Raw genomic sequence first — 15,536 nt, 5'->3', positions numbered from 1 at the left:
CTGAAATACAACACAAAACAATGAAATCAACATATTTAACTAACTGGCTCATGTTGTGGCTCCTACAATCAATAGTGGTGATTATGGAGGTTTGGATAATTGTTTCCGTAAGAGTTTAAAAGTGTGATTTTTGTGTCATGGTAGCTTGTTTTCAATGTGATAATTGCATTCATTTGAATGTATTTATGGTAAAAATCAGTCTAAGTGGAAGAAATGTGGCTGTTCGACACACAGCCTGTTTTAAAAACAAACAAAAAAAGAAAATAAATAAATAAAGCAGTCTCAGAGAGAGGCCGGTGCTCCGGCTGTCGCTGCAAGCTCAAGCAGTCTTTAGCCTTGTGCTGCACTATATACAACAGACTCAGTGGATGCACTTCTGCAAATAAATAAAAATCTCAGTTTACATCGAGTTGTTGCATCCATGAGCAGCCGTGAATCCACTGAACAGAGCATCGTGCTTGAGGCACACAGGCGAAGTGGCTGAAGTCCACATCTCTGAAAAATAAGTATTCAAGACTTTATTTGCTTGTGAGTAAAATTAATGTATTTATCCGGGAAAGGTTACAAATAAAATTCATTATTGTTACCTACACATCTGACAATATAAACATCATCCTATGAAAAAAAAAAGAAAAAAAAGCTGAAGTTGCAGAGATCAATTTTGTTCCTTTTTTGAACTTGCGATTTTGACAAAGGCTATTTTTTTTAATTTACAGATACTGTTCATATTGCAACTTAATACAACAATTAAGCATTTTACCTTAATATATTACGTAAAACACTGGACACCTTGTCCTCATTCAGGACCACAGACAGAAGGTCCTTTTCATTACTCAAGTTATTTTTAAAAATAAAAAAAAACAAACTTTTTTTTTTTATCTGAAAAATGATTCAATCTGCAGCTTTAAAAAATGTATCCGATATGAACCGTGGCGTTTGTGATCTATGACAAGCCTTAAAAAACAAACAACAACAAAAAAAACAACACAGTAATACATCTTCAGTTTATTTTATTCCGCTTTGCATATGCCCATTACTTCTGAGAAGGGTCCATCATATGGAGAAAATGGTCCATTTCTAGGCCCTCAGGGGTCATTAGCCCATACCACCCATTTTAAAGATGATTAAGGATATTTATTATTTTTCTTCACATCTCAATTCTAATATTGAATATTTAAATGTTCATTGCTCTTTGAAGGCTGCACTAGCATTTTATGCTGCATCATCATTATGCAGTGCATATGTTACAGAAAATGAGTCTACTCACCAGGGTTCTAGCTAGGACTATTTTAGTGTCGGGTAAATTATATGATCGCGGCTCATAGCTTCAGGGGTCCAGAAGCCCCTGGATCCGTGGCCCCCCGAAGCTATACGATTTTATACCACTAAAATATTCTTGACAAGCCTTATTGTAACTAATTTTGGGTGGTTTTAGATGCACTGAAAGCATCTAAAACCACCCCCCCCCCTCTCTGATCATTCACACGTCTGCTGTTTTTCAAACTCGGAGCTTTTTGGAAACATGAAGCCTTTCAACTGTAAATTTCTGAATGCATCTTCAGATATGGATACAGAAAGATCTCTGGATTATTTAATGAAGAATTTTCATTTTTTCTTTTCTCTTCAGTGCAGAGCGGAGCAGAGACACTTTTCAGCTGCTGCCGTTCACAGCTCTGTGGCCACAGAACGTGCGGACTCTCTAATCTCTGCTGCTGATAAGAAAAAATGAGAAATATATTTCTTATTACTTTAATTATTAGTTTAAAATTGCAAAACCACGACTTTAAGCTTGAAATATGATAGAATTGGTACATTTTCAGCAACATCAGTTCATTTTTCGGAAGTTCTGTGCTGGGTGGCACAGCCAATTTGAACCCAAGAGCTGGGTGGAAATTTGAAGTACCAGGCGGGGCCGCCTAGCGCCGCCCACCGTGGCTAGAACCTTGCTACTCACAGTACCCCATAATGGCAACATGCAAGTTTTTTTTTTTTTTTTTGCAAATTTATTAAAAATAAAAAACTAAGACATCACATGTCCATACGTACTCACACCCTTTGCTCAATACTTTGTTGATCCACCTTTGGCAGCAATTACAGCCTCAAGTGTTCTCGAGTATCCTCCTGACTACGAGGATATGATGCCACAAGCTTGGCGCACCTATCTTTGGGCAGTTTTGTCTATTCCTCTTTGCAGCACCTCTCAAGCTCCATCAGGTTGGAGGGGGAGCGTTGGTGCACAGCCGTTTTCAGATCCCTCCAGAGATGATCAATGGGATTCAGGTCTGGGCTCTGGCTGGGCCACTCAAGGACATTCACAGAGTTGTCCTGAAGCCACTCCTTTGATATCTTGGCTTTGTGCTTAGGCTCATTGTCCTGCTGAAAGATGAACCGTCACCCCAGTCTGAGGTCAAGAGCACTCTGGAGCAGGTTTTCATCCAGGATGTCTCTGTACATTGCTGCATTCATCTTTCCCTCAATCCTGACTAGTCTGAAAAACATCCCCACAGCACGATGCTGCCACCACCATGCTTCACTGTAGGAATTATGGATGGGTACTGAGAAGATTTTATCAATATCGATGCCCTTATCGATTCCGCTTATCAATACCTCCTGTGAATTTTCTGCATAAAAAATAGGCTTTACAGGTTTTCTATGTCAGCAACATTTTATTGAGTCTTAAAGAAAATAAATGTGAAATTGGTCACTGGATCCTAGATCTCTGGGATGGGTTCATGCAGGAGTTGGCAAGACCTTATTTAAGACATTGTTTTGGTGATTAGGGATGTCCTCATGTATTGTAATAAACATTCCAGAGAAAGGCAAGAGCTTCTCTCAGAATTGAGATGAACAGGCCTGAAAGAAGTTTCTCTTAGAAATCTTTTAGACACAGGATCAGCAGGTTAAGTGAATTGGAAACTTTATAGTTGTCCAGGTCTCCCTTGTAAAAGATATCGTGATCTCAATGGGACAAACCTGGTTAAATAAAGATTAAATTAAAGTAGTAGGGGAATTGTTGGCTTTTAAATACTTGAAAGACACTGGACTCAAGAGGATTTAGTACTGCTATAGCGGACTGATGCATAAGGTGGCAGCAATGCAACCGGCATTCATGTCTGGATGCCAGCTGCCATTAAACACCACAGAAGAGAGGGTATGTTTGGTTTATATCACAGGAGCTGTCTTGTCAGTGCACATTTCTGCATTCACAAAATGCCTCAAGAAACCACACACACACACACACACACACACACACACACACACACACACACACACACACACACAAAATGCATCAAAGTACTTAATTTACTCACATTTGTTGTCAGTCTGGGTAAATATTTGGACTTGTTCCCATTGTCTGGTAGCTAATCTCGTTTCCTCAGAGGAGTATGCACAAGACAAAAATAAACACGTTTTTGTTATGGCGAGTGGTTGAAGCCATCTCTGACCACCAGCTAACTCTGGTATAATTTGAATTAAGAATAACCAATAAGGGAATCGTTAAGCAAAAAGGCTATTAATGTCGGTGTATCGAATCATTTCTTATTGATTCTTAACAAGAACCAGTTTTCGATACCTATCCCTAGTAGGGATGGTGCCTGGTTTCCTCCAAACATGACGCCAGGCATTCACACCAAAAAGTTTCATTCAGAGAATTTTGTTTCTGATGTCTCAGAGTCCTTCAGGTGCCTTTTGGCAAATTCCAGGCAGGCTGCCATGTGCCTTTTACTAAGGAGTGGCTTCCATCTGGTCACTCTACCATACAGGCCTGATTGGTGGATTGCTGCAGAGATGGTTGTCCTTCTGGAGGGTTCTCCTCTCTCCACAGAGGAATGCTGGAGCTCTGACAGAGTGACCATCGGGTTCTTGGTCACCTCCCTGACTAAGATCCTTCGCCCCTGATCGCTCAGTTTAGATGGGCAGCCAGCTCTAGAAAGAGTCCTGGTGGATCCAAACTTCTTCCATTTATGGAAGAAGCAGCAGAACTGTTTCTGTACCCTTCCCCAGATTTGAGCCTTGACACAATCTTGTCTCAGAGGTCTACAGAGAATTCCTTTGAGTTCATGCTTGGTTTGTGCTCTGACATGCACTGTCAACTGTGGGACCTTATATGTAGACAGGTGTGTGCCTTTCCAAATCATGTCCAGTCAACTGAATTTACCCCAGCTGGACTCCAATTAAGCTGTAGAAACATCTCAAGGATGATCAGTGGAAATAAGTTGTACCTGAGCTCAATTTTGAGCTTCATGGCAAAGGCTGTGAATACTTATGCACATGTGATTTTTTTTTTTTTTTTTTAATAAATTAGCAGAAATCTCAACAAAATCTTTTTCATATTGTCATTATGGGGTATTGTGTGTAGAAGTTTTAGCAAAAAATTCATCCATTTTGGAATAAGGCTGTAACATAAAAAAAATGTGGAAAAAGTACAGAACTGTGACTACTTTATGGATGTACTGTATCAATGGCATAAAATGGACTTATGAGAATATGAGAATATCATGATATAATTTCCAGTGATATACTGCGGCAATATATTATACAGTAAAATTATTATTGTGGCAGGCCTAAATGTAATAATGTGTGAGATTTCCTGAAATTGGGTTTGAATTTGAAACATTAAAATTCTGTCCTGGTGTCTCACTCACACACGCATGCGCACCACAGACACGCGGCTCCGTCTCAAACATTCGCTGAGTCCGGCCTCACTTACACACAGTCAGAGATGGGGGTTGATGGAGAGTCTGGATGGCGCGTGGTGATGACATCACAGACTGTAGGCCGACTGCCTGCTCTGTCTCGGCCTGTAAGGAATGAGCCAACGCAACGACACACAACAACAGAGAGGTCAGAAAACAAACAGAATGAGACGGTAAACACAAAAAATTAACTTTATGTGTTTAACGTCAGATTCTGACAGAATGTCTGAAGCATTCATTATTGTTAGCATGTTAATCTCTAACGTTTGTGTATGAATCTGCAATTTACAGCAAAACTTGAATCAAACTGATTTAAGTGGGAACAAGAAATGTGAATGTGGCGGGCTAACACCATTTTAAAATAAATGTGTCAGTGAAACGTACAACTGGACAAAAAAAAAAAAAACAGCTCATTTTCTGTCACTGTTTCTTCTCTTTCAAAAGTTTGTCTCAACTCAGAAAATTTTAGCATTTTTTTAACCAGTAACTTATAAAATCAAGAATTAGAATGCACATTAATCAGCGAGATCCATTTGCTAATGTTCAGCCATCAGAAAGTCTCTATTCAACTCAGAATGTTGGATTCTATAATTTTTAAGACTTCACATTAAAAATTATTTTCTGCTACGACATCATTTTTCTTGCCTGTAGATGGCAGCAGATTCCAAACATCACGTTTATTTCCTGTTTGTTTACGTCATACCTACCTGGCTGGCGAACTGCGGTGGCACCCACAAAGCTGATGAGCGTCACATCAGAGGCGCCCCCAGATTCCAGAGGGATCGGATGCACCCGGAAGTGCTCCAGCATGTCAAAAATGGACTGGAACCAAAGGTGCTGCACTCGGCACTGACCGTCCTCGTTCAGGGACAGACGGAGGTGCTGGTGGGGAAAAAAAAAGACAAGCATTTGAAAACTGAACTAAGACATGCAATAAAATTCAGTTTATTTGAACAGACATTCTGCTGTGGGCACTTGTTTTGTCTGCAACGACACAAACCAAACAAAGAATTGCCAAAAACAAAGTAAAACATGAAAGTCGCTCAGCAGATCAACTCAGTTTTTTTTTTTTTTTTTTTTTTTTTTTTTTTTTTTTTTTTTTTTTTTTTTTTTTTTTTTTTAAATCCAGTGATGTTTTAACTAAATCAGAAGTGGTGGTGGCGGTGGGGTGCGGGTGTTGGCACTGGGGGGCGGGCGGCTGCTGGGGGGATGTGGTCTCCGCGGGATGGGTCTCGCACGGGTGGTCCCATGGTCATGGGCTTTGGTGGCTGGGGTGGGATCCGGAGTAGGCTGGGGGGGCTTGGGGGGCACTGCTGGTTGCGCTGGGGGGCCTGGCTGTCGGGAGGCCTTGTGCTCTTCCTGGCCCTGGGGTTGGGCCTTGCCTCTTGTCTGGGGGCTGGGCCCCGCACTCGTGTGGCTCGGTGGTCCCTACCTTGTGCTTTGGATTTGGTTGCGGTGGCTCCTTTGCTCCCCGTCGTTGCCGCCGCCGCTCGCTCCTGCCCACGGGGGCCGTGGCCCGGGTGGCGTGGTTCTGGGGGTGTTGATGGGGTGTGTTCCGGCGCCGATGGACCGCTCCCCTGTTGGTTTGCTGTGCTGTCTGGTGGCTGCGGGGGCTGCCTTGCCTGGCCCCGTGCCCATCCGCTGCCCCTTTTCTCCTGGCTCCCCTGGGGCCCTGCGTCCTGGACCCACTTCCGTCGTCGCTCTCGGCCGGCCGCATGGCTTCTGATGTGCTGGAGTGGTCCATGTCATATGGTAAGGTTCTGTACTCGTCTTGGCCCAACACACCAGCCACAGTAGTGATCGGATATTTAGCTGTGATCTGGGTCTCTGTGTGTGGATGGTTGCGCGTTTGTGGTCGTCACCACAATTCGGTTTTTGGGTGCTTAACACTATGGTGTTCTATATTAGGGTATGGATGTTCACTAATTAGACAACAGACTGTTGCTGTCACTGTTTGTTCATGTGTGGTTGTTTGTCCTGGTCCAGTAGTGTTCACAATAATAGTAGTGCTATGTGACTAAAAAGATTAATCCAGGTTTTGAGTATATTTCTTATTGTTACATGGGAAACAAGGTACCAGTAGATTCAGTAGATTCTCACAAATCCAACAAGACCAAGTATTCATGATATGCACACTCTTAAGGCTAAGAAATTGGGCTATTAGTAAAAAAAAAAAAAAAAAAAAAAAAAAAAAAAAAAAAAAAAAAAAAAAGTAGAAAAGGGGGTGTTCACAATTTTCTACCAACTTTGCATGTTAATAATGAGCTCTCTATATGCCTCACCATATATTCTTACATACCACAGATAATATGCTGCAAATATGGTGTTATTGAGCTTCTTCTTGTGATTATAAACAGACATTACCATGACACATCGGCTATTTTGGGTGGATCTGAACATCTTGGGATTAGGTCACTTCCCGAATATTGAGCAACACCTTGGTTGTGTCACTAGAAATTGGGAAAACCATAATAACCATATTCCTATTATGTTATTAGACAAAAATGGCAAAATATCTATTTTAAGAGAACTAGGTCATGCTGGGATTAGGTCGCTGAGCATTGGGCAATACATCATATCAACATATCAAACTGACAGAAAAAACTGAGGTGTGACCTGGGAGCCTCTGGCTGATTTGAGATTAAACAACCCATATATAGGATGCTGAGGATGGAGACACCAGGCAGGAGGAGAAGAGGGAGGCCAAAGAGGAGTTTTATGGATGTGCTGAGGGAGGGCAGGTAAATGGTGTGTCACAGAAAGATGCAGAGGACAGGATGAGATGGAAATGATAGATCTGCTGTAGCGGCCCCTAACGGGAGCAACTGAAAAAAAGATGATGTATGACTGACAACCTTTATCAAGATTATTTTTTTGAAAAACTGCAGCATTGTGACCTGACCCAACAGTGACCACCTGAAAAAGCATAAATAAACATGTGCAGTCTGACTTCACTCTCTCAGACTCTTCACCTTGGCCTTGCCCTGGAAGTTAAAGGTGAGGACATATTCCCCGCGCCGCGTCTCACTCTGCCGAACCAGGAAGACACCATGGCTTGCTGGTCCACCAGCCAAAACCAGCTGGGCCGCTTTGAGGCGTGACAAGGTGCCGTGGAACCACTGACACTCACTGAGTGGGTGCTCCACTGCCTCAGCAGACGTCACCTCTGAGAAGAGGAAGGACCCTGGAAGAAGAAGAATACAGACAAATAACTTAACACTTATACATGCCATTAAACTCAAGTACTTCGTTCAAAGGTCTCAGGACAGTATTCACCGGTGGCATCTGGTGTCTCAGCAAAAGGTGTCCCAATACTAGCCCCGCCTCCCCCAAGTACTCGGTTGTCTGGTTCGTCTAGTGGAGCTCGAGGTGGCAGCTCTGGCGGTAGGGGATCCATCAAAGGGGAGGATCCTGCAATACCGCCGTAACACACTGAGACAGCAAAAAAATAAATAAATAAAAAAACAACACAAAGAATAGTCAAATGTGGGACGAGTAAGTAACTAGAGTATGAATTTCCCCTCATACTGCATGTAAACATTTTGAATGGATTCATTTGGTGGTTGATTTCTGCTGCCTCCTCTTCTAAAATCTACACCACATTTGGAGGTGTTCACAAGAGAATGAGTTAATTAAAGAGGTGGTTTGACACCAACAAATTATTACATTTCAACAAAATTTACTTTGTACGTGTGTGTATACACACCCACACACACACACACACACACACACGTGTATACAGTTTATCTGGAAAGTATTTACAGCATTTCATTTTGTTATGTTACAGCCTTATTCCAAAATAGAGTAAATTCATTTTTCCCCTCAACTTACAACACCCCATGATAACAATTTTTTTTTTTAACACATTTTTGCAAATTTATTAAAAAAAAAAAAAAAAACTAAGAAGTCACGTGTACATAAGTATTCACACTCTTTGCTCAATACTTTGTTGATGCACCTTTGGCAGCAATTACAGCCTCAAGTTTTCGATGATGACCCAAGGTTGGCGCACCTATCTTTGGCCAGTTTTGCCCATTCCAGGGGAGGTAATAGTCTAGTGGTTAAAGCGTTGGGCTTGAGACCAGAGGATCCTCAGTTCAAATCCCAGCCTGACCAGAAAATTAATGTGCAGTGAGTACCTTGTATGGCAGCATCCTCACATTTGTAAAGCGCCTTGAGTGTCTGATGCAGATGGAAAAGCGCTATACAAATGCAGTCCATTTACCATTCCATTTATTCCTCTTTGCAGCACCTCTCAAACTCCATCAGATTGGATGGGGAGCGTTGGTGCACAACCATTTTCAGATCTCTCCAGAGATTTTCAGATCTCTCCAGAGATGTTCAGTCGTATTCAGGTCTGGGCCACTCAAGGACATTCACAGAGTTGTCCTGAAGCCACTCCTTTGATATCTTAGCTGTGTGCTTAGGGTCACTGCATTTATCTTTCCCTTTAATCCTGACTAGTCTCCAAGGTCCTGCCACTGAAAAACATCCCCACAGCATGATGCCGCCACCACCAAGCTTCACTGTAGGGATGGTGTCTGGTTTCCTCCAAACATGACACCTGGCATTCACACCAAAGAGTTAAATCTTTGGCTCCTCAGACCAGAGAATTTTGTTTCTCACAGTCTGAGAGTCCTTCAGGTGCCTTTTGACAAACTCCAGACGGGCTGTCATGTGCCTTTTACTAAGGTGTGGCTTCCGTCTGGTCCCTCTACCATACAGGCCTGATTGGTGGATTGTTGCAGAGATTGTGTCCTCCTTGAAGGTTCTCCTCTCTCCACAGAGGAATGCTGGAGGTCTGACAGAGTGACTATCAGGTTCTTGGTCACCTCTGTGACTAAGGCCCTTCTCTGCCAATCACTGAGTTTAGATGGGTAGTCAGCTCTAGAAAGAGTCCTGGTGGATCCGAACTTCTTCCATTTATGGATGATGGAGGCCACTGTGCTCACTTTGACCTTCAAAGCAGCAGAAATGTTACTGTACCCTTCACCAGATTTGTGCTTCAAGACAATCCTGTCTTGGAGGTCTACAGACTATTCCTTTGACTTCATGCTTGGTTTGTGCTCTGACATGCACTGTCAGCTGTGGGATCTTATATGTATACAGGTGTGTGTCTTTCCAAATCATGTAAATCAACTGAATTTATCCCAGGTGGACTCCAATTAAGCTGTAGAAACATCTCAAGCATTATCAGTCGAAAAAGGATGCACCTGAGCTCAATTCTGAGCATCATGGTAAAGGCTGTGAATAGTTATGTACATGTGATTTCTTAGTTGTTTTTACTAGGTGTGCTCAGCCAATGAGGAGCTGACCTACACCAGAATTAAATAATCAGGTGTGAGTATAGCAGGGATGTCCTGTGCAGGGTGTGCCCCACCTCACGCCCTATGACTGCTGCAGGGCTGGCATTGAGACAATATGGCTAAGCCCGAAACTAAGTTGTTGAGGGGTTTGGGGAGTGCCTAGGTCCCCAATGGGGTCCAGGGGCAAGGCTCTGGGCTGGGGGCTGTGATTTTAGGCCTTTTCAAACCTGTTTGGAAAGCTCTCAGGAACACCCAATGTTAAAGATTTTAAACAATCATTACCATCTTTGAGGTCAAGTGGTTTGTGTTTTACAATGCAGCAAAAATAAAATAACCACAAACAAAAATTCCCCTAACATCTGCAGGTTTTGCCTACATACTACCATCACTGAACACTGTTGCTGCTGGGCTCATATTTTCAGGGCAATTACTTTACAGTTTATTCAACAGACCAGTCCAAGCAAACACCAGTGTAGAAAGAAAAGCAAGGCAGAAAATGAAAAGGGTCAGGTTCGCATCCACTCCGAGTTTCAAATATATGAAAAATAATTATTATTTCAATAAATGAATGGTTATTAACTTACAACATGAGCTAGCATTTTGTTTTCGAAATGCCAAAATTCGTAAGCAATTTGAATTTTGAAATTTATTGAACACTCGTCATGGATGCTTAATCCTTTTACTAAGACCTCTTCAAACTACATAGATAAAAAAAATAAAATACTATTAACGGCAATCGGATGCACTGGTCAAAATCATATCCCCTAAATAATCTTTCTTCAATTTGATCGCTTTGTCTAACAGGCACCTGCAAAATGCTAAGAAAAGATTTTTGTTCTGATACACATCGAGCCACATTAAAACACGTTCAATGATTGGTTATCACATCGAGCTAGAGCAATGAAAAATCATGTTATTAAACAAAGAACGGTATATTTCCCTGCGCTAAACGTCATTCGCGGACCATCCCCTCAAACTCTGTCATAATTGTGTTATAAACCAGTCACCATTTGTTTTATTATACATCTGTGTAATTAATATAATGATCTTCACGGACAATTCGTTCGTGCTCCCCGCGCAACGCACGGCGAAAAAAAAAGAAAAAGGGAAAAAAAGAAAACACCGGCTGCTGCTGCACTTCCTCGCTTTCTCCCCCTCAAACTCTGTCATAATTGTGTTAAATAAAAGACAAAAGGGACATAAGTCCTGCTCACAGGCTGATTGCCAGAGACAGGACATGTCCACGTCAAGTATAAACTCCAGACACGACATTCTCCACGTCACTACATATCCACAACGCGTCCTTCCATAGGGATTACATGGGCAACCAGTCGCCTCTACTGCATATATCCGGATCCAAAAGCCGGAAATTCCGGCTCAAGCCGGCAAAAAACCAGGCCTGCTGCTGGAATAGGTTCCAGTTCAACTGGAACCTATTCCACTAATAAGTGGTTGAACATGAGTGAGTGTGAGAGAGTGGAGCAGATAGACATGGAAACATGCAGGACAAGTGCCCTCCAGGAACAGATTTGGGCAGCCCTGTACAAAGCAACAACTTAATTTTCTATTAAAATGCAGTTTTATAATAGATTCATACTATTTATATTATTGTTTGGAATCAGAGCAGTCTCTCACTCAAGCACTTGCCAGTTTATTCAAGTGAGTTACTACAGTGACTCAATGCATATACGGTGGAAAACCTAACAGTCTGGAAATAACATGAATTGGCACCTGTTGTGTCATACTGTGGCAGAGTCAATGTGTGACACTAATAAATAGAATCCTATAATTCTCTGGACTGCATATGATCACACTCTGGCCACTGTCAGGGGCACATTATTATTATTTACCTAAGTTTGAATCAATTTACAGTCAGCCATTTTTCGCTGTGTTCTAACTCGTGCAGCCATTCTTAGAAATACATCCAATAAATGTAAACCAAACTGAACAAACTAATAATAAATACATAGCCTGCAACACAACCACATACCACTGATTTTACTTCTTAAGTGGTATACAGCAATCACGGAGAATATCATTCCGCTGTTCAACGCCGCTTCCTGCTTCATAATCTTACAAACTTTAAAGTTCCACATGATGCCATTAAACATCTGGCTGCATCATCACCTTTGCATCTTTTGATTCTTTCATTTGTCCAACAACAATCAATAAGCGGGTAAACATAGCCACTGCTAACTGCTTCAAAGCCTTGTGTCCACACACCACAGCTGTTCCACTGAGATAGCTAACGTGACATCGCTTCCTCTCCAAGCCGTCATGGTCACACTCTTGCAAAAGCAGATAAACCTCTGTGGCTTTCTCTTAGACAGACGTATAAATAAATAAATAAATAATAAAAATGGCATCAAGTATGGTAACAATGGGACCAAAAATTCGTGTGACCCCGGGGGTGGGGGAGTTGTCGAAGCAATGGGTCATTTTTCATATATGCGGTAAGTGAGAGCTTTTGCATATTTGCTTCCAGACCAGGAGTGAAATGGGAGGAGTTTTTCCTGAACAAAAACACTTATTAGATATGTAAACAGCTCTGCCCTACCTTGTGAAAGATGGTCAACAATCTCAGGTGTCCCGCTAACATCCAGTGGCCCCCCACACCCGCTTTCAGCTTCATCTTGTTCACTGAAGGAAAAGCAACCAAAAAGCTTCAGACCACAAACAGGACAAAGTCCTTCAAAAGCTTTAAGAGACAGAAGAAAAAGTTTATAAAGCCTCAGAAAAGCTTCACTGCGCACTTCAACGTTTTTAGTCAAAGAAATATTTGAAACAATCATGTGTGCGTAATGAAGCCTGAAGACAGCAAATGTTTGTTGTGACCTGAGACAGACACCGTTCCTGATGTCGCTGAGCCAAGCTCTCATCTGCACAGCGTCACGTGTCTCGATCACATACTGCGCCGACCCATCCAACTGAGAAAAAAACAAACAGAAAATGCATCATAAGAAAAATAATTGGTGACCTGTAAACTAAATATAACCAAGATGACAAGTCAAATCATGAAATTGTTTTTTTACTTTCACAGTGCATCCAGAACATATTCACAGCGCTTCACTTTTTCTACATTTTGTTATGTTATAAGCTTATTCCCATATGGGTGAAATTCATTTTTTTTCTCCCTCAACATTCTACACACACTACCCCTTAATTGACACAGAAAAAAAATATTTTTTTTTTGCAAATTTATTTAAAAAAAAACAACAACTAAGAAATCACGTGTAGATAAGCATTCAACAGCCTTTACCATGAAGACCAAAATTGAGCTCTGTGCATCCTGTTTCCACTAATCATCCTTGAAATTTTTCTATAGCTTAATTGGAGTCCACCTGGGTAAATTCAGTTGATTGGACACGATTTGGAAAGACACACACCTGTCTACATTTAAGATGCCACAGTTGACAGTGCATGTCAGAGCACAAACCAAGCATGAAGTCAAAGGAATTGTCTGTAGACCTCTGAGACATCAGAAATCATCATGATTCAAGCATTTGTAAACAGTTCTAAACCTGAGCTCTATGAGGCTGTTTAATTAACAATTATTAAAACCTAATCAGTGACAGAACAGATGTTCAACCAACAAAACCCCACATTTGAGATATAATGACAGTTATTAAAACAAGTTACTTTGGTTTGAAAAGTAACTAAGTTATTGTTTTTCTTTGGTGGTACTAAACTGTGCGCGCGCGCGCGCACACACACACACACACACACACACACACACACACACACACACACACACACACACACACACACACACACACACACACACACAAAGTGTCCAAAGGCAGACATCCAACCAGTAATTGCTCCCAAAAACACTGTTCACAGAACAACTCAGTGCCACCAAAACAAAAGGAATCAAAGTGCAATTAATCGATTATTATCGATCGATGCTATAATTAATTTATCTAATGCATTATTTTGAAAGCCATGCTTTTAAATCATTGCAGCTCATTAAGTTTTTTCCCTTTTCTCTTAAGGGTCATTCCATTTGAAATCACCAGACCTTCCAGCTTGATGGTCTCAGAAGTACTTAGTTCTTTGATATTTTGTAGTCTGTGGGTAGATAGAAGATAATAGCAGTTTGGTTTTAGCTCAATATCTCTCTCCGTTCAGATTTATGGGGGTTTGAAAAAGGGGGCGTGTCAGCGTTAACCATCTATGGCCCGTTTGTGAGCATTTTCAACCTTTTCATTTCGAACTTTAAACAAGATATTATGGCCATTGTTTTCAGAATATGTTTATTATGTCCTCAATTCTTTGTAGAAAATACCCAAAGCATCATTAACCCCTTGTGGACTGTGCTGTTGCCAAACAGAAAGCGAAATTTGATCGACGTGGTCAAAAAATGAGCCATTTTAGGGGTGTATTTTCTTACACTTTTAAAACAATGTAGGTTTTGGAGTTTCTCTTGCCCATAGAACACATAAAAGGCTATCCAAAAATGCATAGAGAACACAAATACTAATCTTGAATTCTGAGCAAAATTAACCCCTTTCCGCCCAACTTGGTGGGCGGGGCCCTTTTTGGCCCATTATTTGTCCATGTGGGTACCCTTAGATTTCCAAAATGAAGGTGTCATTTGAAAGCTCTTGATGAGTACTACAAAATAAAATCAAAGCAAACATGGAACAAACATCCCTTCATAGAAAACAATGGCATGATTTTGAAGAAAGAACATGTTTCAGCAGATCCCTGTGATGTACAGCAAATGTACACAAAATGTACACTGATGTTATATTAAATCACACATGACTTTTTTGAAATATACTGGTGGAACCCATTTATATACTGGTGGAACTTTAAACATGATGAATGTATTATCTTGCTGGACTTTGCAGAGAATTATTCCTTTATAGTGCAGGATGCAGCCCAGGGGTACCACTGGGACAATTCCCAAGCCACTCTGCATCCCTTCACTGTGTACTACAAAGTAGATAATTCCTTGCAGTGCCTCAGCATTTGTGTAATTAGTGATCACTTAAAACATGACACCATTGCAGTTCACTACTTTCAGACTAAGGTTTTGCCACTGGTGCAGGCTGCAGTTCCCACTGAGATAAACAGAATCTTTTACTTCAGTGATGGTGCTGCTAGCCAATACAAAAATTTCAAGAATTTTTGCAACTTGATTCATCACTATGAAGATTTTGGGAGTGAAGCTTCGTGGCACTTCTTTGCCACTTCACATGGGAAAAGCCCATGTGATGGAATAGGTGGCACTATTAAGCAAGAGGCAGCCTGACGAAGTCTGCAGGCCACAACTTCAGGCCACATCTTAACACCCCAGCATCTCTTTCAGTGGGCAAGTACAAACATTAAGGGCATTCTGACAATCTTTATTTCAACAGAGGATGTCAAGTCCCATGCAGTAAGTCAAACAAAGCGCTTTGAGGGGGCAAAAACTATACCAGGCACCAGGGATAACCACTGCTTCACTGTTTCAGAAAATAGCACCATTCTTGTGAAGAGGGTTTCTGGAGGTGATGTGGGAGGATTTGAATATGGAATCCCTATG

General features: G+C 41.5%; 1 protein-coding gene across 1 annotated transcript in view; it reads right to left on the bottom strand.

Moving 5' to 3' along the window:
* sh2b1 (SH2B adaptor protein 1) overlaps positions 1 to 15,536 on the bottom strand; it is a 37,945-nt gene that overhangs the window by 2,826 nt on the left and 19,583 nt on the right. Inside the window, 5 exon segments of the mRNA XM_034190007.1 lie at positions 5,405 to 5,579; positions 7,670 to 7,881; positions 7,974 to 8,129; positions 12,561 to 12,643; positions 12,839 to 12,930. Coding sequence (XP_034045898.1) covers positions 5,405 to 5,579; positions 7,670 to 7,881; positions 7,974 to 8,129; positions 12,561 to 12,643; positions 12,839 to 12,930 — 718 coding nt within the window.

This window comes from Thalassophryne amazonica, chromosome 16 (genome assembly GCF_902500255.1).
Source record: "Thalassophryne amazonica chromosome 16, fThaAma1.1, whole genome shotgun sequence".
Taxonomy (NCBI): Eukaryota; Metazoa; Chordata; class Actinopteri; order Batrachoidiformes; family Batrachoididae; genus Thalassophryne; species Thalassophryne amazonica.
The sequence above is the reverse complement of the archived record's forward strand: the minus strand, read 5'-3'. Positions and strand labels throughout refer to the sequence as shown.